At 46.6% G+C, this 27,577-nt stretch overlaps 2 protein-coding genes and 1 pseudogene across 4 annotated transcripts in view; all 3 read left to right on the top strand.

Moving 5' to 3' along the window:
* The window catches only part of LOC141028088 (uncharacterized), a 29,819-nt gene extending 14,692 nt beyond the window's left edge, over positions 1-15,127 (top strand). Inside the window, exon 2 of the transcript XR_012190341.1 lies at positions 13,923-15,127. The gene's annotated coding sequence lies outside the window, so the exon portion shown is untranslated. The remainder of the gene's footprint in view (positions 1-13,922) is intronic.
* Positions 15,128-15,188: 61 nt separating this feature from the next.
* LOC141027044 (wall-associated receptor kinase 3-like) lies at positions 15,189-17,382 on the top strand (annotated as a pseudogene).
* Positions 17,383-17,400: 18 nt separating this feature from the next.
* On the top strand, positions 17,401-27,374 carry LOC109742830 (wall-associated receptor kinase 3). Of its 3 annotated transcripts, XM_020301927.4 has the most exons (5): positions 17,408-17,786; positions 24,360-24,537; positions 24,653-24,835; positions 24,995-25,144; positions 25,941-27,374. In XM_020301927.4, the coding sequence occupies exons 1-5, from the start codon at positions 17,475-17,477 to the stop codon at positions 27,140-27,142; spliced, it is 2,025 nt and encodes a 674-aa protein (XP_020157516.2). In that variant the 5' UTR covers positions 17,408-17,474; the 3' UTR covers positions 27,143-27,374. The 3 variants fall into 3 exon arrangements, with proteins under 3 accessions (XP_040251315.1, XP_020157516.2, XP_073362047.1); XM_040395381.3 differs by having other exon boundaries at positions 17,401-17,786; positions 24,370-24,835; XM_073505946.1 differs by having other exon boundaries at positions 17,534-17,786; positions 24,360-24,835.
* The last annotated feature ends 203 nt before the right edge of the window (positions 27,375-27,577 follow it).

Raw genomic sequence — 27,577 nt, 5'->3', positions numbered from 1 at the left:
CCCGTCCTCCTCCCCGCCGGACTGCGTCCGCCTCCCCGACACGGCGACGACGCCTCGTCCCCATCCTCCTCCACAACGGTCGCCCCCGAGCCTCGCCGCCCCGCTTCTCTGCAACGCCGGTGAGGCCATCGGCCTCCGCCTTCCCTCCTCTTCCCCTCCGTCGCCGTGCACACTCGCCGACCGGGCCCCGAACGTGCTCACCGCGCCGGCGCACGCCTCGGCCCCCGTCCCTCTCCCCGCGATGCCTCTTCCCCCTTTCCGGCGCTCGCCTCCGGCCGCTGTGCCACGGTGCTGGTCGCCGCTGCCGGCCGCACCGTCGCCATCGCCTTGTGCCGTTCGGGCGAGTCTGCCCCCTGCTCGCCCGCACCCACTGCCGCTGCTCTGCTCGCCCGCCTCGCCGCGCCCTCGCTTTCCCCAGCCCGCACCCACGCGCGAGCACGTCGCGCCCGTGGCCTCGCCCCGCCGTACTCCCTGCCGACGAGCGCGCGCCCAGGTGCCCGTTGCCCGCTCCAGCACCCGAACCCGCCGAACCCTCTAGGCCCCCTGGGGCCAATGACAGGCAGGCCCCTCTCCTAAAATGTTTAGTAAAAAAAGGTAAATAAAAAAAATTAAAAGAATTTAAAATAATAATAATAATGAAAATAAAAATAATAAATTAAATTAATAAAAATTAATGAATAAGTAAATAAAGAAAATAAGAAAATAAAAATAAAAATAATTAATTAATTAAGTTAATTAACCCTGTTTAGATTAATCTAATTTAATTAATAGTTAATTAATTAGTTAGCCCTAATTACCCTAATCAGTCTATGACATGTGGGACCCACGTGTCAGATGACTGCTGACGTCAGCATGATGTCATGCTGATGTCATCGCAACACTGTTTTGGATAAGGTTGAATTAAATAATTAATTAAAATTCAGAAAATGATTAAATCTTTAGAAAATCATATAAAATAATCCGTAACCCGGATGGAAATACTTTGTACATGAAAGTTGCTCAGAACGACGAGACGAATCCGGATACGCAGCCCGTTCGTTCACCGCACATCACTAACCTATTGAACCTGCAACATTTCACCTCCGGTTCGTCTGTCCGAAAACGTGAAACACCGGGGATATTTTCCCGGATGTTTCCCCCCTTCACCGGTATCACCTCATGCCGCGTTAGAACACGTCTAGCTCTGCCTGTTGTCCTGTTATGCACTTGCTTGCTATGTATTTACTGTTTCTCCCCCCCTCTTCTCTTCGTTAGACCCCGTGACGATGCTGATGCCCCTGTGGTCGACTACGTCACCGATGACCCCTCCTTCTTGTCTGAGCAACCAGGCAAGCCCCCCCCCTTGATCACCAGATATCGCCTATTCTTCTCTATACTGCTTGCATTAGAGTAGTGTAGCATGTTACTGCTTTCCGTTAATCCTATCCTGATGCATAGCCTGTCATTGTTGCTATAGTTGTTACCCTTACCTGCTATCCTACTGCTTAGTATAGGATGCTAGTGTTTCATCAGTGGCCCTACACTCTTGTCCGTCTGCCATGCTATACTACTGGGCCATGATCACTTCGGGAGGTGATCACGAGTATATACTATATACATTATATACATGACACATGTGGTGGCTAAAGTCGGGTCGGCTCGAGGAGTACCCGCTAGTGATTCTGATGAGGGGGCTGAAAGGGCAGGTGGCTCCACCCCGGTAGAGGTGGGCCTGGGTTCCTGACGGCCCCCGACCGTTACTTTGTGGCGGAGCGACAGGGCAGGTTGAGACCACCTAGGAGAGAGGTGGGTCTGGCCCTGGTCGGCGTTCGCGGATACATAACACGCTTAACGAGTTCTTGGTATTTGATCTGAGTCTGGCCATTTGGTCTATACGCACTAACCATCTACGCGGGAGTAGTTATGGGTATCCCGGCGTCGTGGTATCAGCCGAAGCCTTCTTGACGTCAGCGACTGAGTGGCGCGCGCCGGATTGGACTGGAACGCCACTAGGCTAGGTCTGCTTCCGGCCGCGTACGCAACGTGCAGGTGTGCATAGGGTGATGGGCCCAGACCCCTGCGCGCATAGGGTTAGACCGGCGTGCTGACCGCTCTGTTGTGCTTAGGTGGGGCTGCGACGTGTTGATCTTGCGAGGCCGGGCATGACCCAGGAAAGTGTGTCCGGCCAAATGGGATCGAGCGTGTTGGGTTATGTGGTGCACCCCTGCAGGGAAGTTTATCTATTCGAATAGCCGTGTCCCTCGGTAAAAGGACGACCCGGAGTTGTACCTTGACCTTATGACAACTAGAACCGGATACTGAATAAAATACACACTTCCAAGTGCCAGATACAACCCGGAGTTGTACCTTGACCTTATGACAACTAGAACCGGATACTGAATAAAATACACCCTTCCAAGTGCCAGATACAACCCGGTGATCTCTCTCTAACAGGGCGACGAGGAGGGGATCGCCGGGTAGGATTATGCTAAGCGATACTACTTGGAGGACTTCAATCTACTCGCTTCTACATGCTGCAAGATGGAGGCTGCCAGAAGCGTAGTCTTCGACAGGACTAGCTATCCCCCTTTTATTCTGGCATTCTGCAGTTCAGTCCACTGATATGCCCCTTTACACATATACCCATGCATTGTAGTGTAGCTCCTTGCTTGCGAGTACTTTGGATGAGTACTCACGGTTGCTTCTCTCCCTCTTTTCCCCCTTTCCTTTCTATCTGGTTGTCACAACCAGATGCTGGAGTCCAGGAGCCAGACGCCACCGTCGACGACGACACCTACGACACTGGAGGTGCCTACTACTACGTGCAGCCCGCTGGCGACGACCAGGAGTAGTTAGGAGGATCCCAGGCAGGAGGCCTGCGCCTCGTTCGATCTGTATCCCAGTTTGTGCTAGCCTTCTTAAGGCAAACTTGTTTAACTTATGTCTGTACTCAGATATTGTTGCTTCCGCTGACTCGTCTGTGATCGAGCACTTGTATTCGAGCCCTCGAGGCCCCTGGCTTGTATTATGATGCTTGTATGACTTATTTATGTTGTAGAGTTGTGTTGTGATATCTTCCCGTGAGTCCCTGATCTTGATCGTACACATTTGCATGCATGATTAGTGTACGGTCAAAGCGGGGGCGTCACAAGTTGGTATCAGAGCCAACTGCCTGTAGGAATCCCCCTTTCCAACTCCTTGGCCGAAGTCGAGTCTAGACATTGCAAAAACTTTTACTAACATGGCTGTGTGTCTTACGAGCCCACGTCGCCATTGGGTGGTATTAGGATCTTTTACTCATTGTCTATACTCTGGGACTCTGATCTCTCTTCTATTCGGGTTAAGTGAATTTTACTAAATCTAACATTAGGATCTCGTTATCACTTTCACCCAGAGAGCCCTTTATTACTGATGATCGTCTGCTGCACGTGAAGACCCTGAAGATACTCTCCGCTGATAACCCGAGAACTTGTGTTCATTGCTTTTGCAATTCTCTTTCATCGATAAACTCCTATGGATAACCACGTATACTCGCCATTCATACAATGTTTCCCAGTTGATCTTGTTATTACAAGATACCCCGAAATTCTCTCTGTTGTTCCGAGAATCCTTTGAGCTTACTGCCTTGCTGTTCTTTGTCACCTGAATACCCCTACGGATAATTCTCGCACTTACCAAGTATCCGGTCATCCCCAGTTGATTCAAGTATTCCACAATAGTCTTCAAAATACTATTCGATCTTCCGAAAATCCTCAGGAGCCTATTGCTCTCGAAATTCTTGTTTGCTTGCATTATGGTTAATCCCATAAGTCTCGTAATCTTATTGGCATCTCTTGTCATTATCATTTTGAGTCCGTTGATTCAATTTGTTGCGAATGCTCGCAATCCTCAATCATATCCTAGAATTCATTCTTCTGGCTCAGGCGTCATTTTAAACGTGAGCTGGAACTCGACCTATCAAATTGCCATCGATTGTACCCCTAAGCCTACTCAACTTATCCATCCTTGATCAGAGCGTTGCTTCTGACCCCCTGAGTTGGAAATCATAATTCTTTTGCATTTGAACTTTGAGTTAGTCAGTTGTTTCTATAATCAGATCTCCTGGCATTCTTCTTCCTCTGGTTGAGTACCGATGCTCACATCAGATCCCTTGTGGACCATCGGTTCCTTTGTTGGATCTTATCCGACAGTGTCCTTCCTATTGAATAACTTTGTGAGCCTTTCCATGGGTATATAATGCCTTTGGTAAATTGTATCATCTGCTTTTGAACAATGCTCTTCTTTCGAGCTTGTAATATTTACTCCGAAGTTTGTGGTATATGTTCCTAAGATGCCCTGATGGGTTGAACCTATGCCTTCCTTAATCTGTGTGAATCCGAAAGTTTTCCAAGGATCATACTCCTCTGGTAATTCACCAGGTGGGTCTTCGCACTCAAATTATTTTTTAATAGAGCAGTGAATGAAAGGTTATGCATTACAAAAGTGGGAGTCGACCTTGAACTTTGTGTTCATGCCCATGGACACGATGTAGATCTTATCATTAAAAGCTTCTCTTAAATTAAATTATTACCTTGGTATAAGTTCATCTTATATCTGGGATCTGGCCTTTTGCAATCGTGGTTCCGACCATGTTCTCCTTTAAACACCATTTCTCGTGCAAGTTTAAGCACATGACTTCTGTAGAGCAATACCCAATCCAACCTCTATTTTAATCTGTCGTCTCCATCAAGCATTACATTCTCATTGATTCCAATTGTCCACGGACTTCGAGTTATTAAACACTCAAGGACATCGATAACTGAATCGAGTCCGCAACACGATTAAACAACTCTTAGTAATCTCCTTTGCTTACGAGTTCGTACTCGATCACGTCATCCCTAGCTTGCTCAACTATGTCATTATCGTGCCGATCTTAACTGTGCTACCTGGTCCTTCCCAGCGCACAAATTTCGACAGTGAGCTAATCTTACGTCGATTTTCCTTGCCATATCATTTAGCCTTGAACAGCAAGCTTGATTTCGAGTTTGTGTCGTACCCCTGGTTCCAATAACTTTTCGCTTCGTCATTCCTTTGACTTGATGTCATCGCCGATCGATTACCTCTTCATAAATTCTCGCTACAAATGTGTCGTGAACATCATCAACATTCTGAGCTCTTCCAAGATATCTATCGAATTCTGGATGAGGAATACCATCCTTGCCCTCGATGATTTGTTTTATCGCCGACCATTTTGTCGCCTTCCATTCAACACAAACTTGTTCGTGTTTTGTGTTGTACCTTGATTTCCTTGCTATCTAGCTTATGATATGTTCTACCTTGGAGTATTACCAGCTTTTATGTCAAGTATGTCGTAAGAATTTCACCACCTCGTATGACATCTTGGTACAGTGATACTTCTCCCCATCACCATTCTTTCCTGGTCCCCGTGTTGTTTCTAAAGGAATACCGACCAATGGTCTGTGATGTGTAAATTCTAAACTTCTAGCAACCCTATTGCTTTGAAGTTATTGGTCTATAGTTTCATTCTACGTCTATGGCTTAATGAATCATCATTCAGACATTGATTGTGCTACCTAGCCCATATTTCGGGTGCACATTTCAACCAATGTTTAACTGTGTATGTTTTCCTCGAGCATACATCATTAAGTCATTCGAACTAGCTAATGTTATCTCCTTGTTCACATAGTGGTGGAAATCCATCTTTTGGAAATCTCAATGGATTGTCGCTGAGACAATCAGTCACCTCCTCACCTCTCCTTGATGTAATGATGAACCCTTATTCGGAACTCGCTTCCATAGTTCATCTCCCGAGAATCTTCGATGTCGTTTCGACAATTTGTGTTGCACCTTTCTTCTCAGGCATCCTGAGTCTGAGTTATCCTGACACCAATCAGATCTGAATCTCGGTCAGATATGATGGTTGGATCATATTTCCAAGAGTTATAACATTGGCCTATTTATGACCCGGTAAGGTGATGATACCCAGCACACCTGGCGGGAGGACCTATTGTTATAGTTTTCCCTTTTAGCAAGGTTATCCATTCTTCCATGAGGAAACTGTAAGACTTATTCTATAAGTTGTTCCTGATGGATCCTTTTGTTTCCAAAGTCTGATCTTCACCTGTTGACCATGTCAATGCTATCTCGAAGCATGTCTATGGTACTCCGATTTTCAACAGGAACATTTGAAGCCCAATGCTAAATGTTTCTCGCTCAATTATCCAACCACCGTTGTATGGGTAATGTCATGTAAATTCTCTCACCTTACCTAAAGAGTTTTCTACATTATATCCTGTCCTGGATATCATGCTCTGCTTGTCCTTGGGAAGGATATACCCTTGAAATATGTGTTTAAACACATTTTCCTTTCCATTCTTCTGTTTAATCTGATAATCATATTTTTCTTTCCATTGTTTGGTTTAACCTTTCTGGTGATCTATATGATCTAAGCAGTAATATTCTCCTGCTTATGTAAACACCTCGGTGTACAACTCTGTCAGTAAGACCCTGTTACTAGTGTTGGTGACATTTCGGTAACCACCGATGGACGAGAACTTTGCCTAAGGGTCCGCCTCGTTTTAACGAGCAGGAAAATGGTTCTCTTCGTCCCTCGCCCTTGGTACCAACGTGTTGCCGACATAACTGACAGGGTATTCTCTGACATGCCTTGCTATCATGATCGTGCAAGATGTCACCGCCCTTCCTACTTTTAACCCACATGGTGGGCCCATAACCCACAGTTCCACGGGATCGAAACCTGACTCTCCTATACACCCTGTTGTCGAAGTTATTCCTCGAGCTTGACTTCGTATGTAATTCACGGGCCACCATCCCAAGTGATCAATTCTGGTATCGGGCACAATACTTATTCCTGTTGCTCTGAACCCCTTTTCACTCTGTTTCAGGCAACGAACGATTGCCTACCCGATCGAAACTTCTTATTGCACTGTCCTACTCTGCTCTCGATGTGTTTCATTTGTTCAACTCGAAGGATACTCATATGTTCATTCTTGGGATACCCCCCAGATGATTTTCCCTTATAACATCCTATCGTTGAAGAGCTGCCCCTTACCTATTCGTAAGTACGATGGAGTTCCCCGAAGAAAGGACGGCAACATCATCATGATGCATAGAAATAAAGAATTGCAGACATCAATGAAAGGGATTAACTTCTCCGAGAAGATCCGTTATAATTTCGTAACCCGAACCTTCCCCCTTTACTTCCCTCTTAAATCTCGGGACGAGATTTCTTATAGTGGAGGAGAGTTGTGACGCCCGGATAATTATGCTACAGTAAACCTACGCTAATGATGCCACGTCACCTCTGTTAGTGTTGATAATCTCGCGTTAGTTCAAAACCGGATCAAAATTCAAATTCAAAATATGGCAAACAACAAAAGTTTTCAAAAATATTAAAAACTAAAATGTTCGGGGGGATTCAAATAAATCATGGATAATTATGATGGAGAAAACCACACTTATATAAAATCTTTAAATACTCTAAAGTGAATAAAACAGTAGTCAAAACAATTATTGAAATGCCTTTTATAATAAATAAAATGTTAAACTATTCTAGTTAGGTGTTAAATTTTTTATCGCAGTGGGTTTGGTGGTAGTACTAATTTAGGGATCATTTTGTACTTTACAAAACTAAAATAAAATGAGGAACAAAATAAAACAGAAAAGAAAAAGTAGAAATAAAACAAAGCTAAAAAAAAGAGCAACCCCCCCCCGCCACTGGGCTCCGGCCCAGCAGGCCACAGCCCCACTGGGCCAGGCCACCAGGCCAACCGGCCAGCCCACCCCGCTCCCTTATCCACCCCACTCCCCCACCGACAACCCCCACCTCCCCACTCCCTCGCTCCCCCACTCCCCGATCCCATCTGGATCGGGGCAACGACCGCGACGCCGCCGCCTCGCCCCCGTCACCGGACACCCCCATCGCCTCGACGCCCGCGTCGACCCCCTTCCCCGCGCCCCGACGCTGGTGCTGCCCTTCGCCGGACCTCGACCACCTCCTCCGCCACCTCGCCTCCCCGCGTCGGCCTCGACAACCCCGGCCCGAGCCACCACCCGTGGCCCCATCACCGGATCGCCGCCGCCCGGAGCTGACCTCGCCTGACGCTGCCCCGCCGTCGCCGCGTCCCCGTCCTCCTCCCCGCCGGACTGTGTCCGCCTCCCCGACACGGCGACGACGCCTCGTCCCCATCCTCCTCCACAACGGTCGCCCCCGAGCCTCGCCGCCCCGCTTCTCTGCAACGCCGGTGAGGCCATCGACCTCCGCCTTCCCTCCTCTTCCCCTCCGTCGCCGTGCACACTCGCCGACCGGGCCCCGAACATGCTCACCGCGCCGGCGCACGCCTCGGCCCCCGTCCCTCTCCCCGCGATGCCTCTTCCCCCTTTCCGGCGCTCGCCTCCGGTCGCTGTGCCACGGTGCTGGTCGCCGCTGCCGGCCGCACCGTCGCCATCGCCTTGTGCCGTTCGGGCGAGTCCGCCCCCTGCTCGCCCGCACCAACTGCCGCTGCTCTGCTCGCCCGCCTTGCCGCGCCCTCGCTTTCCCCAGCCCGCGCCCACGCGCGAGCACGTCGCGCCCGTGGCCTCGCCCCGCCATACTCCCTGCCGACGAGCGCGCGCCCAGGTGCCCGTTGCCCGCTCCAGCACCCGAACCCGCCGAACCCTCTAGGCCCCCTGGGGCCAATGATAGGCAGGCCCCTCTCCTAAAATGTTTAGTAAAAAAAAAGGTAAATAAAAAAAATTGAAAGAATTTAAAATAATAATAATATTGAAAATAAAAATAATAAATTAAATTAATAAAAATTAATGAATAAGTAAATAAAGAAAATAAGAAAATAAAAATAATTAATTAATTAGTTAATTAATTAAGTTAATTAACCCTGTTTAGATTAATCTAATTTAATTAATTAGTTTAATTAATAGTTAATTAATTAGTTAGCCCTAATTACCCTAATCAGTCTATGACATGTGGGACCCACGTGTCAGATGACTGCTGATGTCAGCATGATGTCATGCTGATGTCATCGCAACACTGTTTTGGATAAGGTTGAATTAAATAATTAATTAAAATTCAGAAAATGATTAAATCTTTAGAAAATCATATAAAATAATCCGTAACCCGGATGGAAATACTTTGTACATGAAAGTTGCTCAGAACGACGAGACGAATCCGGATACGCAGCCCGTTCGTTCACCACACATCACTAACCTATTGAACCTGCAACATTTCACCTCCGGTTCGTCTGTCCGAAAACGTGAAACACCGGGATATTTTCCCGGATGTTTCCCCCCTTCACCGGTATCACCTCATACCGCGTTAGAACACGTCTAGCTCTGCCTGTTGTCCTGTTATGCACTTGCTTGCTATGTATTTACTGTTTCTCCCCCCCCCCTCTTCTCTTCGTTAGACCCCGTGACGATGTTGATGCCCCTGTGGTCGACTACGTCACCGATGACCCCTCCTTCTTGTCTGAGCAACCAGGCAAGCCCCCCCCCCCTTGATCACCAGATATCGCCTATTCTTCTCTATACTGCTTGCATTAGAGTAGTGTAGCATGTTACTGCTTTCCGTTAATCCTATCCTGATGCATAGCCTGTCATTGTTGCTATAGTTGTTATCCTTACCTGCTATCCTACTGCTTAGTATAGGATGCTAGTGTTTCATCAGTGGCCCTACATTCTTGTCCGTCTGCCATGCTATACTACTGGGCCGTGATCACTTCGGGAGGTGATCACGGGTATATACTATATACATTATATACATGACACATGTGGTGGCTAAAGTCGGGTCGGCTCGAGGAGTACCCGCTAGTGATTCTGATGAGGGGGCTGAAAGGGCAGGTGGCTCCACCCCGGTAGAGGTGGGCCTGGGTTCCTGACGGCCCCCGACCGTTACTTTGTGGCGGAGCGACAGGGCAGGTTGAGACCACCTAGGAGAGAGGTGGGTCTGGCCCTGGTCGGCGTTCGCGGATACATAACACGCTTAACGAGTTCTTGGTATTTGATCTGAGTCTGGCCATTTGGTCTATACGCACTAACCATCTACGCGGGAGTAGTTATGGGTATCCCGGCGTCGTGGTATCAGCCGAAGCCTTCTTGACGTCAGCGACTGAGTGGCGCGCGCCGGATTGGACTGGAACGCCACTAGGCTAGGTCTGCTTCCGGCCGCGTACGCAACGTGCAGGTGTGCATAGGGCGATGGGCCCAGACCCCTGCGCGCATAGGGTTAGACCGGCATGCTAACCGCTCTGTTGTGCTTAGGTGGGGCTGCGACGTGTTGATCTTACGAGGCCGGGCATGACCCAGGAAAGTGTGTCCGGCCAAATGGGATCGAGCACGTTGGGTTATGTGGTGCACCCCTGCAGGGAAGTTTATCTATTCGAATAGCCGTGTCCCTCGGTAAAAGGACGACCTGGAGTTGTACCTTGACCTTATGACAACTAGAACCGGATACTGAATAAAATACACCCTTCCAAGTGCCAGATACAACCCGGTGATCGCTCTCTAACAGGGCGACGAGGAGGGGATCGCCGGGTAGGATTATGCTAAGCGATACTACTTGGAGGACTTCAATCTACTCGCTTCTACATGCTGCAAGATGGAGGCTGCCAGAAGCGTAGTCTTCGACAGGACTAGCTATCCCCCTTTTATTCTGGCATTCTGCAGTTCAGTCCACTGATATGCCCCTTTACACATATACCCATGCATTGTAGTGTAGCTCCTTGCTTGCGAGTACTTTGGATGAGTACTCACGGTTGCTTCTCTCCCTCTTTTCCCCCTTTCCTTTCTATCTGGTTGTCACAACCAGATGCTGGAGTCCAGGAGCCAGACGCCACCGTCGACGACGACACCTACGACACTGGAGGTGCCTACTACTACGTGCAGCCCGCTGGCGACGACCAGGAGTAGTTAGGAGGATCCCAGGCAAGAGGCCTGCGCCTCGTTCGATCTGTATCCCAGTTTGTGCTAGCCTTCTTAAGGCAAACTTGTTTAACTTATGTCTGTACTCAGATATTGTTGCTTCCGCTGACTCGTCTGTGATCGAGCACTTGTATTCGAGCCCTCGAGGCCCCTGGCTTGTATTATGATGCTTGTATGACTTATTTATGTTGTAGAGTTGTGTTGTGATATCTTCCCGTGAGTCCCTGATCTTGATCGTACACATTTGCATGCATGATTAGTGTACGGTCAAAGCGGGGGCGTCACATCTGGCCCTGAAGAGGTGGGACGTGGGGGGGGGGGTTTGGGTTCTTTCCCACCCAGTCGCCCCCTCCACGCCCCAGATCGCCTCCAGGCTGCCGCCGTCGCCTCCTTGTCGCCGGTGCTCCTTCGTGCGCCGTGGGACTTCGCTGCTCCGTGGAGATCTCCCGGGATGGGGTCCTCCTCTGGTATCCCCCTCCCCTTGTCCTTCTTTTTCCTCCTTGGATCCTTATTAGTCTAGGGTTTCCTCCTCTACTAGTCTAGGCCAGTCGTTCCCTTGTGATAGACTAGAATCGGATGGGCATTACTGTGGCGGTTCTCCCTGCCGCACTCACTCCCGGATCTCGATCTGGAAGTGGTTGCCGCTGGGCGAACCCCGTGTCCACGGGCCTTGTACCGTGCGCACGGGACCCCCGTGTCCACGGTGGTCAGACCCCCGTGTGCACGGGGTACACAGTGGTGCCAGTCCTGTTTCTTCTCTGTCTTCCATTCCTCGCCAGCTTCTCGAGCACTTGTACTTATTTGTGTCTCTCGTGTTTGTTGTGTTTTGTTGCTGTTGTGTTTCAGACTCTGCTGACAAGAGGTCCGAGCTCCGTCGCAAGCGCACCAAGGCAGGTTCCAGGGAATTCACTTTGGCTCTTCGTCAGCCGTCCGAAAGAATTGGTCAGGGCTCTGAGCTGGGCCGTGTTCGCCGTGCCGCTTCCAAGCAGCCAGTGATTGAAGCCTCCGAGGATTCAGAAGAGGAGTATGATTCGCAGGAAGATGCTCACTATGAGAACCCCGCAGATGCAGAGATAGAAGATGAGGATGATTCTGTTGATGATGTTGATGAGGAGGAAGGAGAGGAACATGTGCTCCCAGGAGGTCGGAATGTCAAAATCTACCTCTCTCTAAGTGGACCAAGCCAGAGCTTTGGGCTCGCAGGCAGGATTTCCCCTATGTGCCAAACACTGATGCAGGGGTTGACCCAAGATTCAAGAGTGATTTTCAACACCGTGTGTTCTCTGAGCTGATCATGACCAAGAAAAACAAGTTTGCCCCCCACAAGCAAATCAATGTGGAGGCTCTTCGGGACAATGATCATATCTATCCCGGTGTGTATAATGCTCTTGGGAGGCTTGGCTTGATCCCGTTCGTCGCCTTCCACCATCCGTTCAGTGAAGATCTTGTGATGCAGTTCTTTGCCACCGTATACTTCCACAGTGATGAGGCTCGCACTATGACTTGGATGTCTGGCACATATGAGTGTGAGGCCTCCATGGCCAAATTCTCTGACATCATTCCGTATCGGTTCTTTGCTGAGGAGCATCCTGAGTATGGCCGTGCTCGTGAGACAGGTAGAGAAAAGGATGAGATTGCTTTTGCTTACAAGCCAGACAAGGCCTTCACCACCGGTTCTATCAAACATTTGAAGCCAACCTATGATACTATGCGTCACATTCTTAGGTACACGCTTAATCCTAAGACCGGGGACTCTCTCAATCTGAGGAGCTCCATGTTGGACATCTTTGTCTACCTTCATGGCAAGAAGAAAGTGGATGTTCTGGACTTCATGTTCTTTGAGATCAGGCAGTGTGTTTAGGAGAACAAGTCATGCATCTATGCTCCGTTCATCCAAGCTTTGATTGAGTCTGTCTGTCCCGCCAGGTACATTGCCAAGTACCGCACCTCCTTTCCGAAGCGTGATGCCAACTGGCTTCCGGCTGCTCCTCCACCATATGTGCCTCCCAAGAAGGGGCGCAACCCCAGGCCTGAGGATCGTGCTACCTACACTGAGGGATGTTCATCCTATGTGCGGATTCCGCGTAGCGAAGGGAAGCAGGTTGCTACTGATGCCAGTTTCACCAGAGAGGAGAAGAAGTCTCTTCTAAAGACCGTGAGCAACATGTTCAAAATGTGTCAGTCCATTCAGCGCCGTCAGGTCAAGAAGATCAACAAGGGCAAGATGGTGAGGCGTCAGAAGAAGGCTGAGCGTGCTGCAGCTGGTGAGGAGGTTGGTCCAGGGTCCGAGGACAACGACAGTGTGGTCACAGCTCGTTCTTTTCCCTTGGAGGGATGGCACTTTGATGATGATGATGATGCTTCGAGCGCACCTCCTCTTGTCTAGAGTCTCGTTAGCATCGCCTTTTCCCTTTTTGTTGTCTTGATGACAAAGGGGGAGAAGTGTTCTATTAGGGGCATTTGCAGTTGGTTTCAGTTGGGTGAGATCTCAAGGCCTCGTTTGTTTTGGTTGTGTTTATTTGGCTTACTCTTATTTACTTGCTTTTGCGGTGTGGTCGTGAGCTACCTAGTCTATGTGAGAGACTATCTACTTTATGGAATTTATCTATGCTTATGTTGATATATCTTGTGGAGTATGATCAAGCTTCTATAGGTTAGTCTCACGTTTTCTGATCACCACACTTGCATGTGATCTAGGCACCGTGTTGGGTATTATTATGTTGATCGCATGCCTTGACAATGTGGATCTAGAGGGAGCCTCATATGTGTGTGCTTGATGCATAATCAAGCATTTTTTTCCTTGCACATATATAGGGGGAGCTCCTTTGATCAACTATTGTCGCATGGCTGTTTACTTAAGTTGTATCCTGTATGCCATGTCCTAACCATATTGTCATCAATGCACCAAAAAGGGGGAGATTGAAAGTGCAAGTATCACTTAGATTATATTTTGGTGTGATGACAATGTGGTTAGTGGAACTAATGTTGGTTGCTAAAGTTTATCTCAGGACTTTGGTTCCAAGGTGTCCATTGATGGAGGTGTGCGACCCCCCAGTCCAAAAAGATCAAAGGCGTGGTTACCAGCGACTCGAAGGTTTTTCGTTTTGGTTCGATTTGAGTCGTAGGTAAAACCGCACTATCAAGAGGGGTCTTCGTGGATTTAGTGTCGTGTGGGAATGCCTCCAAGACAGATACACCAGCCCTCCTACACCTCCTCAGATATTCCACTTATTGTGTGCTTTGCCGTGGTGTCCTGTGATGTTTCATCAGAAATCTTCTGGACACCCCGTGTGCACGGGGTAGTCAGAATATTTCGGGACACCCCGTGCGCACGGGGTCTCTGACCCCCGTGCGCACGGGGTACCTCGAAACTCACTGGACACCCCGTGCGCACGGGGCTGACTTGGCCCGTGCGCACGGGGTCCAACGGGCAGAAACCCCCTCCCGGCCAAGAACACTATATAAGCCCCCTTCTTCCTCCTCCATCCCTCAACCCTAATGTCTTGTTGAGCTCCTCCATTGCTACACCCCATTTTGCTCACTACTCTCAATCCCTCCACCCAATCTTGTTGAAACTTTGGGGATTGGGAGAGCAAGACCCGATCTACACTTTGACCAAACCAAATCGCGTTCCCCACAACATTCATCCACCATGACTTGTTACTCTTGGAGCTTGGGCTCCTAGGCGGTTAGAGGTTCCTCCGGAAGCTTCCTTGCTTGTGGTGTGCTCCGGAGAAGTTTGTAAAGGTGTGGTGGTCGCCTTCAAGACCAACCCCGAGTGATTCGAGGCTCATCCGTTGGGGGTGACTCGAAGGAGATTACGGTGAGCCTTTGGTGGCGTTCCGCAAGCTTTGGCTCCGGCACCGCTCCAAACGGAGAGTAGCTCTTCCCCAAGGAAGAGTGAACTTCGGGATAAAATCCGCGTCCTCGTCTCACTTGTGGTTAATCCTTTCCCGCACTTTACTTAGCCTTGTATGCTTGTTGGCTTGCTAATTAGTTTGTTGCCTAGCATATTTAGCTTAGAGCTTGCTTGTCATATAGGTTGTGTTCACCTAGTTGCATATCTAGTGAACCCTTTTTATCCGCTAAGCCTTAAAATTGACAAGAAAGAGTAAAATTTGTAGTCTCCTATTCACCCCCCCCCCTCTAGTCGACCGTATCGATCCTTTCAACAGTTTCTACAATAGCAAATACAATCCCACTGGTGAGTAATTATTTTGACTTCCTTTCCATCATAATAGTTTATTTATCTTTTGTTCTGTTTTGTGATTTCACTAGATATTGATGAATGTGTTCATAAGGAAGCCCACTCATGCCATGGAATTTGCGAAAATATGCCTGGAACATTTTACTGCCGCTGCCCTGATGGGACATATGGGAACCCCTCTATAGAAGGGGGCTGTATCAAGATCACGAATTACTCTGCAGGTGACAACCGCTATATAGCATTGATTACCTGTACTATGATTTTGTATAATCTTGTATTTGTATGCACAATCATATTGCTAGTAACATTCTGTTGGTACAGATTGGTAACCGTTCACTGATTAATTCATGTCAATTAATAAGTATGATCCACTCCAAATATATTATCTAACTACATCGCTGGAATGTTACCTCGAACCATTTTTGTCAAGATGGCAGATGCGGACATATGTGTGAGAAGAAAAAGTTATATATTCCCTTTTTTTTCTTACATTCCACTACTGTTGTTTCTGTTGCAATCTTACATCCACCCCAACTATCTTTAAGATGTTCAATCTTGATGTTCATAGTTGGCAAGACTGAAACCTATCATGGCTATTCACTAATGAACTAGTCATTTGGCAATGGCAACCCACTTCCACTCTGCTATTTATTTTGAGATTACCCCCTACAACTTTTGGAAGTTTGGAGCTTATGAAATCTCATCATACACTGCAGAGAAAATAGAAAATTGATAAAATGTATAGCTGTTTGTACCATCAAGTTACGTAATGTTATTTTCATACTTTTCAGGTTTAATCATAGGCATAGTAATCAGCAGTGTCTCAATTTTGCTTCTGGCACTTAGCGCTCCATTTGTTACACGTATGGTGAAGCTAAGGAATGTGAAGAAAATGAGAGAAAAGTTATTCAACCAAAATCATGGGTTGCTATTGCAGCAGTTAATATCACAAAAGGCAGATATTGGTGAAAGGATGATGTTTACCTTGGGGGATATAGAAGGCCACGAACAATTTTGACAAGTCTCGTGAGGTTGGTGGCGGCGGACATGGTGTCGTGTATAAAGGAATTCTAGACCTACATGTTGTTGCCATCAAGAAATCAAAGATTGTAGTACAAAGGGAAATCGATGAATTCATCAATGAGGTTGCTATTCTTTCTCAAATCAACCATAGAAATGTGGTGAAGCTCCTGGGATGCTGCCTTGAGACAGAAGTGCCTCTGTTGGTTTATGAGTTCATTTCAAATGGAACCCTATACCACCATCTTAATGTTGAAGGACCAAAATCACTATCATGGGATGATCGTTTAAGGATTGCACTTGAGATTGCTAGAGCTCTAGCCTATCTGCACTCGGCTACTTCAATGCCCATATTTCATAGAGATATCAAGTCCTCCAACATACTTCTGGATGAGAGCTTAACAGCAAAGGTGTCGGACTTTGGAGCCTCAAGGTACATCCCAATTGATCAAACGGCAGTGATGACAGCTGTTCAAGGAACACTTGGTTATTTAGACCCCATGTACTATTACACAGGTCGACTAACAGACAAGAGCGATGTTTTCAGTTTCGGTGTTCTCCTTATAGAATTGCTAACCAGGAAGAAACCATATGTGTATAGATCAGATAACGATGCCAGCCTTGTTGCCCATTTCGTCTCATCACTCAAAAAAGGCGATCTTGCTGACATAGTAGACCCACAAGTCATGGAAGAAGAAGATGATGGAGAGCTCCAAGAAGTAGCCATGCTAGCGGCGATGTGCACGAGATTGGAAGGAGAGAGCCGACCAACAATGAAGGAAGTGGAGATGGCCCTTGAAAACTTGCGAGCCAGAAAGAATCCTGCCCCATATAATTCAGCATCAAAGAGATACGACGGTGATCAGATTGCTGCGCATTATAAGTCAATTGAAGATTTACTCGCCAAGAAGGATATGCCTGTTGAAGGGGATGCCGAGGCATCGAGCAGACAATATACTACTATGGAAGAGGAAATCTTGCTGTCAGCAAGGTACCCCAGATGATCTCTTTTGGGCCTGAACAAAGGAGAAGGCTCTGTTTGTATGACAATGAGCAAATATTCTTCATAATGATACGCTTTGAGAAAAAAAGTTCAAATATTCCTGCGTTATTGTGCTGAAGTCATGAATTTGATAGTTTTTCTGTATATGTCAGTTGAATCATGAAGTCCATTAGAGGCAGGTTCGAGAGAAAAGTGTTACTTGGAGGCATGAAGTCCAATAGACCTGTGTTTTTGTGTATGTCAGTTGAATCTAGGTTTTCTTTGTCTTGGGTTTAATTATCCCGTTTGTGTCAGTGAAAGCGTAAAGTTGGCGTTCGTTTTCGCTACGGGATGGCGCTATCGTGGATGTACCGTCATCACACACACGCACGTGCACTGCACGTGAGGACATCTCGTCGAACATCTCGCGCGGCGCCGGCGCCAAATCGGCGCTCGGTGGAGAGAACTACCGGTGGGAGGAGCGGCGTGCGGCGATGCTGGCCAGAACTCATGGATCCCAAGGCCGCCGCCCGCCGCAGGAAGGCAAACTCCGGCCGCTTCCTGGCTGGTGTGGACACGGCGGCGCCTAGCTCTGCCGGGCGAGCCGGTCGGCGGAGAGGGCAGGCCAGCGGCACCGACGTCGTCTTCATCCCATTGGCAAAGGTTCCGTTTAATCTATACTTGCTTGCCTACCCCCTTTCTTCGATTTGCATTCACACTTCTAGAGATTTATTTTATTTTATCTGGAGCTGAGACACATGTGAACAGGGAAGCTCCATGGCATCTTCCAAGCAAAGAACAAAAAGTCACAGCTCCTGCTCGTGCTCCACTTGTCCACAAGATCAAACCTACCCACTATCCAAGCCCAAATGTTAGCCAAATCAGTGCAGTACGTAGTAAAATGTTCTATGACCACCGAGCGAGGGCAAATCCTGCAACAGCTGGTCACCTAATTTAGCCTTTCCCATCAGTAGTGTCGTAATCATGGGGCCATCTTTGAGTGGAAGTCATGTGGAACGTGCTATTATAATCACTCAACCTGGGTGTTAGGCTGGGATTGAGATCCAGTGACATGCCATGAGCATGTCACCGGTGAACAGTATGGTAACATGCGCCCTATATTCCACCATCCGATTGAGAATGTCCAATGCTGACCATTTTCTTCTTAAAGAAAGCACTAGCCGCCTGGCTAGTTGGTAGCCCAAACGAATCAAGTCGTCGTGCACGCGCCTTGAATTCCTCGGACTGCGCATGCGGTAGGTGTAGACTGCAGACAGAGTACCAGAGGGTAGATTGGTTAAGTGGTGCTTGATTGGCTTGGAGGATGGGGATGAGAAGAACAGTCCACGAACATCACCACCTTTTTGTGGAGATTGAGCTAGCCGCAGCTGCATCTATGGAGAGGTTAGTGAGCAGGCGAGTTGTGCTTCTGTGGCGGCATCGGCATCTCCTACCCCTTCGGGATTGAGGCCGGCTGCTACCGCGACGGCTTCAACCTCACCTGCGACCACTCATACCGGCCGCCCAAGCTGTTCCTGGGCGACGACACCGTGGAGGTGCTCGAGATCTCCATTCCCGGCGGCACGGTGCGCGTCAACAGCAGTAGCATTGCGCTGTCACCAGCAGCAGGGGCACCAGGCAAGGCCAACAGCACAGCGAAGTACCACACATGGAGTGGGCTCAGAAGGGGCGGCCCGTTCTTCGTCTCGCCGGAGAAGAACAAGTTCCTGGTGATAGATTATGTGGGATCGTCTAGGCTAGATCATTAAGGGTAGATGGGAGGAGTAGTAGTAGATACCTTCACTTTGATTCGAGGAGGTCCTGATACCGGCCATGGTGACGGTGGCAGGTGGTAGCAGAGAGTGCGTGAGTGGCGGCGGTGGAGCTTCCCATCGCTTCAGTGCCTCCCTTTGGATCGGACAGGGTTAGGAGTGGGGAACAGTGGCGGTGACGAACCTCGTACCCCGTGCCCCTGGTCCCCACCTCCTCTTTATAGCACTGCGCGACAGGGGCCCACCAGCCTTGCTTGGGCTGGACGCCCCCGATCAGGGCATGGGTCAAGGGCCCAATGAGCCGTTGGGCCCATTGGTGGAGAGATCAACCTAACATTCTCCCCTTTGATCTCATCATTATACTTTTAACTTTATACTTTGAAATAACTCTTTTCAAAGTACTCGTTCCATCACAGATTTGCATGTAGAGCATGTCTCATCATCACAGTTCATTCCCGATAGAATCAACACCTACAACACACTCCTCTGTTTTGAAACAGATTCTTTAACCTTGGGCCCTTTTATTGTCCGGAAATCTTAGACTATACCATAAAACCCATGTCGACTGTGTGTTCTCCGAACACACTGGCGGCAAGCCTTTAATAAGCAGATCTGCAAACACTTGTCTGTTGCTTTTATACTTCAAGCATTTCTACATAATTCCGGACTTTCTCCTTTACAACGCATAACTCTGTGTCAGTGTGTTTGGCGTCAACACTTGACTCGTTGTCATAGGAGGGAAAAACTTAAAATGGTTATCGCTGTTGTCAACCATTATCAACTCCGGGTACAGGTATACTTAACCATTTTGCGTGTCCCTCAGCCTCATATCAAGCTATACCATATTTTGCATCGCATTGATGGTAATTATTTCATTCTTTGGAGCTTTTCCACACCAAAACTCCAAGTGTGAAAATTAGCGACAATTGTGGATTTCGCTATACATTTCACAACTCCTGTCTTTGTACTCACAATCTTTTGAGAGTACTTATTTCTTTCAGCATGAGGTCGATATCTTTGAGTCCATTCCAGTGATCTATATATAGACTGGACATTGCCAAAACAACCCAGATACGTGAACTATGTCATGGTAATATATTGAGCTTCAACAGCTGAAGCATATGGCACCATATCCGTTTTCAATCTTTTCTCATCAACTTTTGAAACACCATAGTTTCCAGTTCCATTATCCTTGACTATAAGAACATGTGTAGGCTTTCTCGCATGCATACTTTAGAGACCTTTCTAAGCATGTCCATGCGACATTACTAATACCCCTTTTATTCTTTTCTTGGTGAATCTCGATAATTATAACGAGAGACTCTACCGAGAACATTCTTTTGAACTTTGAGAACAAGAACTTCTTTTCTTCTCCTGCAGTAGATTGACATGACCACTAGCAAGTAGGACGTCATCCACATGCACAGGATTATGAAATGAATTTCCCATTCTATAACTTTGCATGGATACAATTGTCCTCTCATTTTCTTTAACCCAAAACAACATTTGATTGCTTTAGTCCATAAAAGACTTCTTCAGGCAGTATCCCCTGTGTTCTTTACTTTCATCTGATGTAACTCAGATCATAATATCTTTCATCTGATGTAACTCAGATCATGATGTGCTACCAACACTTATTGTAATCTATTCAGTGTAAACGCGCAAAAACCTTTCAATTTAAGTCGTGTTTTACACCTTTACGTATTTCCTTTGGAGTCACATTGACCTTGTAGACCCTTTAGAGCCTACTGTTTTGGCTCCATTGGAAATTACTTATGAGTCCCAAACATCGTCGGGATTCACCAATTTTATTTCATCTCACATAGTCTCTTATCATTTATACAAACAAACACTTCTCGAAACTCGATTGAGCGCTTTAAATGAGGTAGGATCTACCTCCATTAACATAGACTTTATAGTAATCAGAAGTATATGATTTTCTCATTCCTTGAGACCATCTGTGTGTCTCAGGTACTGGCACTTCTTTCATATGGGGTTGTTATTGCTCTGTCATTGCCAAGAGGCAATCTCATTGTATAGTCTTTCATTTCCAAGAGGCAATAGGTTTTACCGGGACCTTTATCACAGGATCCATGTTTACTCATTCCTCCTTTATACAGAAAACAACAGGTGTTGTATAGGTCATACAACATGCTCCCCCAGATTACTCCATCTTCACTAAAAATGGCGTATCTTTAAACTTTATTATTTGGGTTTATTCTGTTAAAACTTTCTTATTTATGGCACTTTAAGCACCGTCTTAGCATTCCTTAGTATGCTTTCAAAATGGAATACATGTATTTCTTTTCTTTAGGGGTATTATTATGACCGCCGTACTCCCCCAGACGATCACATTCTTCATTCATGGATCACCTTAGATGCATAATGTGCATCACATTATCTAAAGTATAGGGGAGTTTCATCATTCTTAGATTATCTCATATTTCTTTCTCCCCCTTGAAATGTGGCAAGAACTTTTTTGCCACAATTTCGAAAAACCATTCATAACTCTTGTGAATTGAGGAAACTTTGATTATCTACTTCATTTAACTGATTACTTCATACGTAATGAAGTTATCTGTTAACTGGTATGGGAGTATTTTTTCCTCATTCCATTTCAGAAACTCAACAGAGTTCTTTATAATTAGTACTTTTGCAAGTCGCACTTACATATCATTTTTATCTTTAGGTTCGTCTGTAACTTTTATTCTCTTTGGATTTATTGAGTGCTTAATGACCGATGTACATTCGATACTAGGAAAGCATAATAGCTACTCCATACTTTTCTCCCAGAGTGGGACATATTAAAAGCACATGAGCCATCATATCTTTCTCCTGTCATACAGGATAAGTCCTTTGCCAAAATTTCTCCCGCCATACAGGATTTTTGACATAATACTATGTCAACTTTACCCAGTTACGCAGGTATTTTTCCAGACTTTTCCCGCCATGCCGGTTTTATCATAATCATCTTTTCCCGCTATGCGGGTAATTCCCTATAAGGGACATAAATGACAGAATTGGCTCTTTTGACCGCATATTCAATAATCAAATTCAGAAATAAATCCGAATGCTCTTTGACACACATGCTTGATCCGACGTTGGTCAAATTAAACACGCATGTTGTTTGTTTCATCTCAAATCATGTTGACTGAAAAATCTTCTTCATAGAGAGTACATGAAAGACATTCGTCAACCAAGACTCTCAATGATCTATCTCTTTTCTTTTCTTGGATCAATATCCAAGAATTCTTTCTCTTTTGAAGCCATTCTTTAGAGAGAACATATTCCCTCACGTTATGACCTTTCTTGGTCATCTTTCGGGTCACAAGTACCCAGCCATTCGCTTTCACGAATGAAGGCATGGAAAACTTTTAGTCTGAGAAAACTTAGCCAATAATCAACAATAATGAGCATAAAAATAACCCTACGTTGGTCTGGTTAAAAAAATATGCACATTAAACTTTTGAAACTTTCTTTTATATTCTAAATCATCGTTGTGGAAGAATTAGAATAAAACATCACCTCTTTACATTAATTGCACATCACCGTTGGGCAGAAATGGAAAAAACGCATAACTCATAAATAATGTGATGATAAAATTTCTATTAAGTAACTTTGCTAAGAAAATAATCATCATTATCAACTTTATTGCAGCGGAAAACTAGCAATATACATTTCTCAATCTGTATCAAATTCTCTGAAAATTGGGCAGAGATTTGAACTTTTAACTATAAGACTCATTGAATTATAATATTGTCATCTTCAACGTTGGTCAGAAAATAACAATACTATAATTAAACTTTAATCAAATATCTTTCTACTGAAGCTATCTGAATCTGATTTCACCCACAAGTGAAAAAACTTCTATCAAAAACCGTTCTTCCAATTAAATTTCTTGTTGGTTCAAATTTAATTGGAGGATAAAACTTTTACTTTCTTTGTAAAAGAGCACTATTAATTATTTAGGCAGCGGAAAAACATGAATAAAAACTCATGAACTTTTAATTCTTTACAGAAACTTTTCTTTGACAAAAAAAATTCATGGACTTTATTATTTTCTTTATAAAATTCATGAACATTTCCTTTTTTGAAAATTTTCATTCTCAGAAACATTTTATGTTTACTTTTCTATTTTCTAAACAAAAAAAATTCTTTGAATAATTGTGAATAGAAAGAAAACTGTACTGCAATTAGCCCAAAACTGGACAGGAAAAGCAAAAACAAAACAGAAAAAACAGCAGCCCAGCCGGCCGGCCTCGGCCCAGCGCGCGCACGGCTCGCCGCCCACGGCCTGCGGGCGAGCTCCACGGCTCGCTGGTGGAAGCTGGTGCTGGCGGTTGCGGCCTGGTGCAATGGCCCAGCTTCCACCAGCGCTTTCGGCCCAGTGGCCCAGGGCTGAACTAGGGTTTTAATCCCAGCCGTCCTTTCTCATCGGACGGTCTCCCGCTCGTTTAGGACGAACAAAACCGAGAGAGAGCTCCCGTCCGAGACCTAGCGCCTCCTTTCTGTTTCTCTCTCTCTCTCTTCTGTCGCCAGCGACGGCGAGACAGGGGAGCTGCGCCCCGGCCTACCGCCCCGGCCGCCGGCGACGGCGGCGAGAGCCACCACAACCGCGCGCACCTCCTTTTCCCTTCCCCCTTTTATTTCCACTCTCTCTCTCTCTCTCGCCGCCATCTCCTTGTTCTGTTTACTGTGAGAGAGAGAGACGCAGCAGAGATGCGACCTCCGCAGCTCCCTGGCTGCGCGACGGCGACCGGAGCGGCAGCGCCCCTCCCGGCCCTCTTGCCGGTGTGCGCGTGCTCCCGAAGGAGCGCGCGCCGCCGTCAAGCGGCCCGGTTGCGGTGCCCTGTCCCCCTTTGGGGTCTCTGTTCTTCTTCCCGGTGCCTCGCTAGGCGATGCGCGCCGGGATCGAGAGGAACGGCGCGGCACAGCGGCGGCGCACAACTCTGAGGAGTGATTCAAGATTTTTTTTTTGTGTGGTTCGGATTCGATCCGATCTGGTGAGGGGAGGGGTTTTCTTTTCGGTTCTCTACCCGAAAACAAGCCTAGTTGACATCTGATACCATTGATAGATTCTGTGGGATCGTCTAGGCTAGATCATTAAGGGTAGATGGGAGGAGTAGTAGGAGATACCTTCACTTTGATTCGAGGAGGTCCTGATACCGGCCATGGTGACGGTGGCAGGTGGTAGCAGAGAGTGCGTGAGTGGCGGCGGTGGAGCTTCCCATCGCTTCAGTGCCTCCCTCTGGATCGGATAGGGTTAGGAGTGGGGAACAGTGGCGGTGACGAACCTCGTACCCCGTGCCCCTGGTCCCCACCTCCTCTTTATAGTACTGCGCGACAGGGGCCCACCAGCCTTGCTTGGGCTGGACGCCCCCGATCAGGGCATGGGTCAAGGGCCCAATGAGCCGTTGGGCCCATTGGTGGAGAGATCAACCTAACACCTGGTGCTGTCTTGCAGCAACGTCCAGGTCCTCCTCCTCGCGGAGGACAACAGCACCGTCAACGCCTGTGCCACTTACTGCCCACCGGCCCCAGGAAAGGGCCAGCCTTTTCAGTTCCCCTTGAGCAAGGATTGCTCCGGCATTGGCTGCTGCAGTGCTGCCATCCCCAAAGGCTACACCTCTTACAGCATCCAGGTCCAGCCCCCTGGCAATGTTTCTGAATTCGATGCAGACTCTTCAGTCTACATAGCCGAGGAAGGCTCCTATAATGTCACGCGCCTGATATTCGAAACTGTAAACACTCTTCCAGTCTTGCTGGACTGGGTGATCAGCAACTCAACATGTGGCAAGGAGCTTCTTGGCACGCCTACATCTGGGTGCCGTAGCAGCAGCAGCTCCTGTCAGAACTATACGAGCTTTGCTTACAAAGGGTACCGCTGTCGCTGCTCTGCTGGCTATCAAGGCAACCCTTATGTTGTGGATGGATGCCAAGGTATACAAGTTGAATTCACCTGGTTTTATTACACAGTTCTTATGCAAATTAGGTTGATCTGAGGACAGCTTAGTGCCTATAATTAGGTATAATTTCATGGGCCACATATGTGGCTAGTTTATCAGTTTTGTTTACGGTGCTTCTTTGTTGTTTGATTAGACATTGATGAGTGTGCGCACTGGGAACTCCACTCATGCTACGGAACCTGCATAAATATGCCTGGAGCGTTTCGCTGCCAATGCCCTGATGAGACCTACGGGAATCCCTTCATGAAAGGGGGGTGCATCAAGAACAAGAAATCCTCTCAAGGTAACAAAACTACACATCAGTAATTACTTAAAATATGTATTCATCTGATCACAACTCAATATGTGAGTTAAATTATGTAGTAATCCTTCAATTATTTGATGACACTCAGTAATCTGAAATCTGTACCATTTTTACTTGCCTGCATCAACTTATTGATGAGATCTGAAAGCTGATATTATACATGAGAATGCTTACATAACCCATTATGTTCCTTGCTGAATATCTTCTGCTCTTATATTTTTGTTACTTGCATGCATAAAAAGTACCCTCTTGTTCCAAAAAATCTGATTCTGATCATCTTCATAAGTTCAGATTTATGGTCTCCAGTGATCACTTTGACATTACAGCCTTGTACTGCAGGGAGGGAAGTTTAATGATAACTTATCACTGCATTTTCAGTCTAGCACTTTAGGCAGATATTTTAGTAGAGTTTGATAAGTTGCTTTTCTATAAATAAAACTAGCCTGGTTAGCAAAGGCATGTGTGCATTCTTGAATATAATATAGCATCATAGTGACAAGAGCAAGGTTAGCTAAAAATTGATAAAGCTCTATGGTCCCAAACATATAAAGATAGCTAAAGTAGGTAATTTGCTTAGAACAATGTTACTCAGCTTAATTTACTAAATCTAATTGCATACTGCAAACCTTTAGTTGGTGGTAGAAATTAATCTTTGGTTCTAAATCTTGTGACGCAGGATTTCATAAAAAATCATAAATTTAGTGCACACTGTTTCCTTTTAGTAAGATATGGGGTACGGATGCAATATCTGATTCCATTTCTCCAAATAATGCAGGTTTAAGCATAGGCCTAGTAGCCAGTGGTGGGTCAATTCTTGTGCTTCTGGCTTTTGGTGCTCCCTTTGTGACACGTAAGATCAAGCAACAGAAGGCCAAAAAAAGAAAAGACAAGTTTTTCAAGCAAAATCATGGGTTGCTATTTCAGCAGTTAGTATCACAAAGAGCTGATATGGGTGAACGAATGATCATCACCCTAGCAGAGCTAGAGAAGGCCACAAACAATTTTGACAAAACTCGTGAGGTTGGCGGTGGAGGACATGGCATTGTGTATAAAGGCATTCTGGATCTACAAGTTGTAGCCATCAAGAAATCAAAGATTATCGTACAGAGAGAAATCGATGACTTTATTAATGAGGTTGCAATTCTTTCCCAAATCAACCATAGGAATGTCGTAAAGCTTATTGGATGTTGTCTCGAGGCAGAAGTCCCATTGTTGGTTTATGAGTTCATTTCAAATGGAACTCTTGAGCATCATCTGCACGTAGAAGGATCGGTATCACTCTCATGGAACGACCGGTTGAGGATTGCACTTGAGATCTCTACAGCTCTGGCCTATCTACATTCAGCTGCTTCAATACCAGTGTATCACAGAGATATTAAGTCCGCCAACATACTTCTTGACGAAAGCTTAACAGCCAAGGTATCAGACTTTGGGGCTTCAAAGTTTATTCCTATTGATCAAACGGGGGTGACTACTGCGGTTCAAGGAACCATTGGCTACTTGGATCCCATGTACTATTACACTGGCCGTCTAACAGACAAGAGCGATGTCTTCAGCTTTGGCGTGCTTCTCGTAGAACTGCTTACCAGGAAGAGGCCACTCGCCTATGATTCTGTGGATGGCGATAGTCTTGTTCTGCATTTTGCCTCGCTGGTTACGGGAAGCGTGCTGGCTGACTTGCTGGATCCTCAGGTCATGGAAGAGGAAGACGGAGAGGTCCAGGAGGTAGCTGCGCTGGCAGCAAAGTGCGTGAGGTTGAACGGAGAAGACCGGCCGGCGATGAGAGAAGTCGAGATGACGCTCGAAAACCTGCGGATCAAGAGGAAGCAAGCTGCGCGTGATGCAAAATCTAGGAGGTATGATGATGATGGCCAATTCTCTATCGACGACACGGCAACTGAAGGGGACACCGAGGAGCCAAGTGGGGAGTACACCGTGGAAGAGCGAATCTTGTTGTCGGAGAGGTATCCTCGATGATGATCTGTTTTGGCCTGAAGAACAACTCTACTGCATGGTTCCTTGTAATACATGTCAAGTCAAAGGACGTCTTCGGATGATTTTGCTGAGGAGGAAACCTAGTTCTTGTTCAATTGTAAATCTTTCTGGAAACAATTTGGTAGCGACATTTCCTTGATTCGGATGATTTTGTACATTTCATGTGAACGTTAAGGATGGTTCGGCTGACAGGGCGATTCGGCTCCAGAGCTCATTTGCTCCCTTGCATTAACAGTAAATTCAAAGAAATACCAGAAAAATTCAAAAAAAAACTGTTTTTTTTTCATGGAGGATGTTCAAATGCCAATTTGGTGGTGTTTGGACATCTGCAAAACAAAAACAAAATTGGGGTATGTGAGAAAGTTTATTGTTCATGCACTATTTGGACCGGGTTATTTTTGCCACGAGCTCCTCATA

Source organism: Aegilops tauschii, chromosome 7 (assembly GCF_002575655.3).
Source record: "Aegilops tauschii subsp. strangulata cultivar AL8/78 chromosome 7, Aet v6.0, whole genome shotgun sequence".
Lineage (NCBI taxonomy): Eukaryota > Viridiplantae > Streptophyta > Magnoliopsida > Poales > Poaceae > Aegilops > Aegilops tauschii.
Note: the sequence above shows the minus strand (reverse complement) of the source record. Positions and strands in the feature narration are given on the sequence as shown.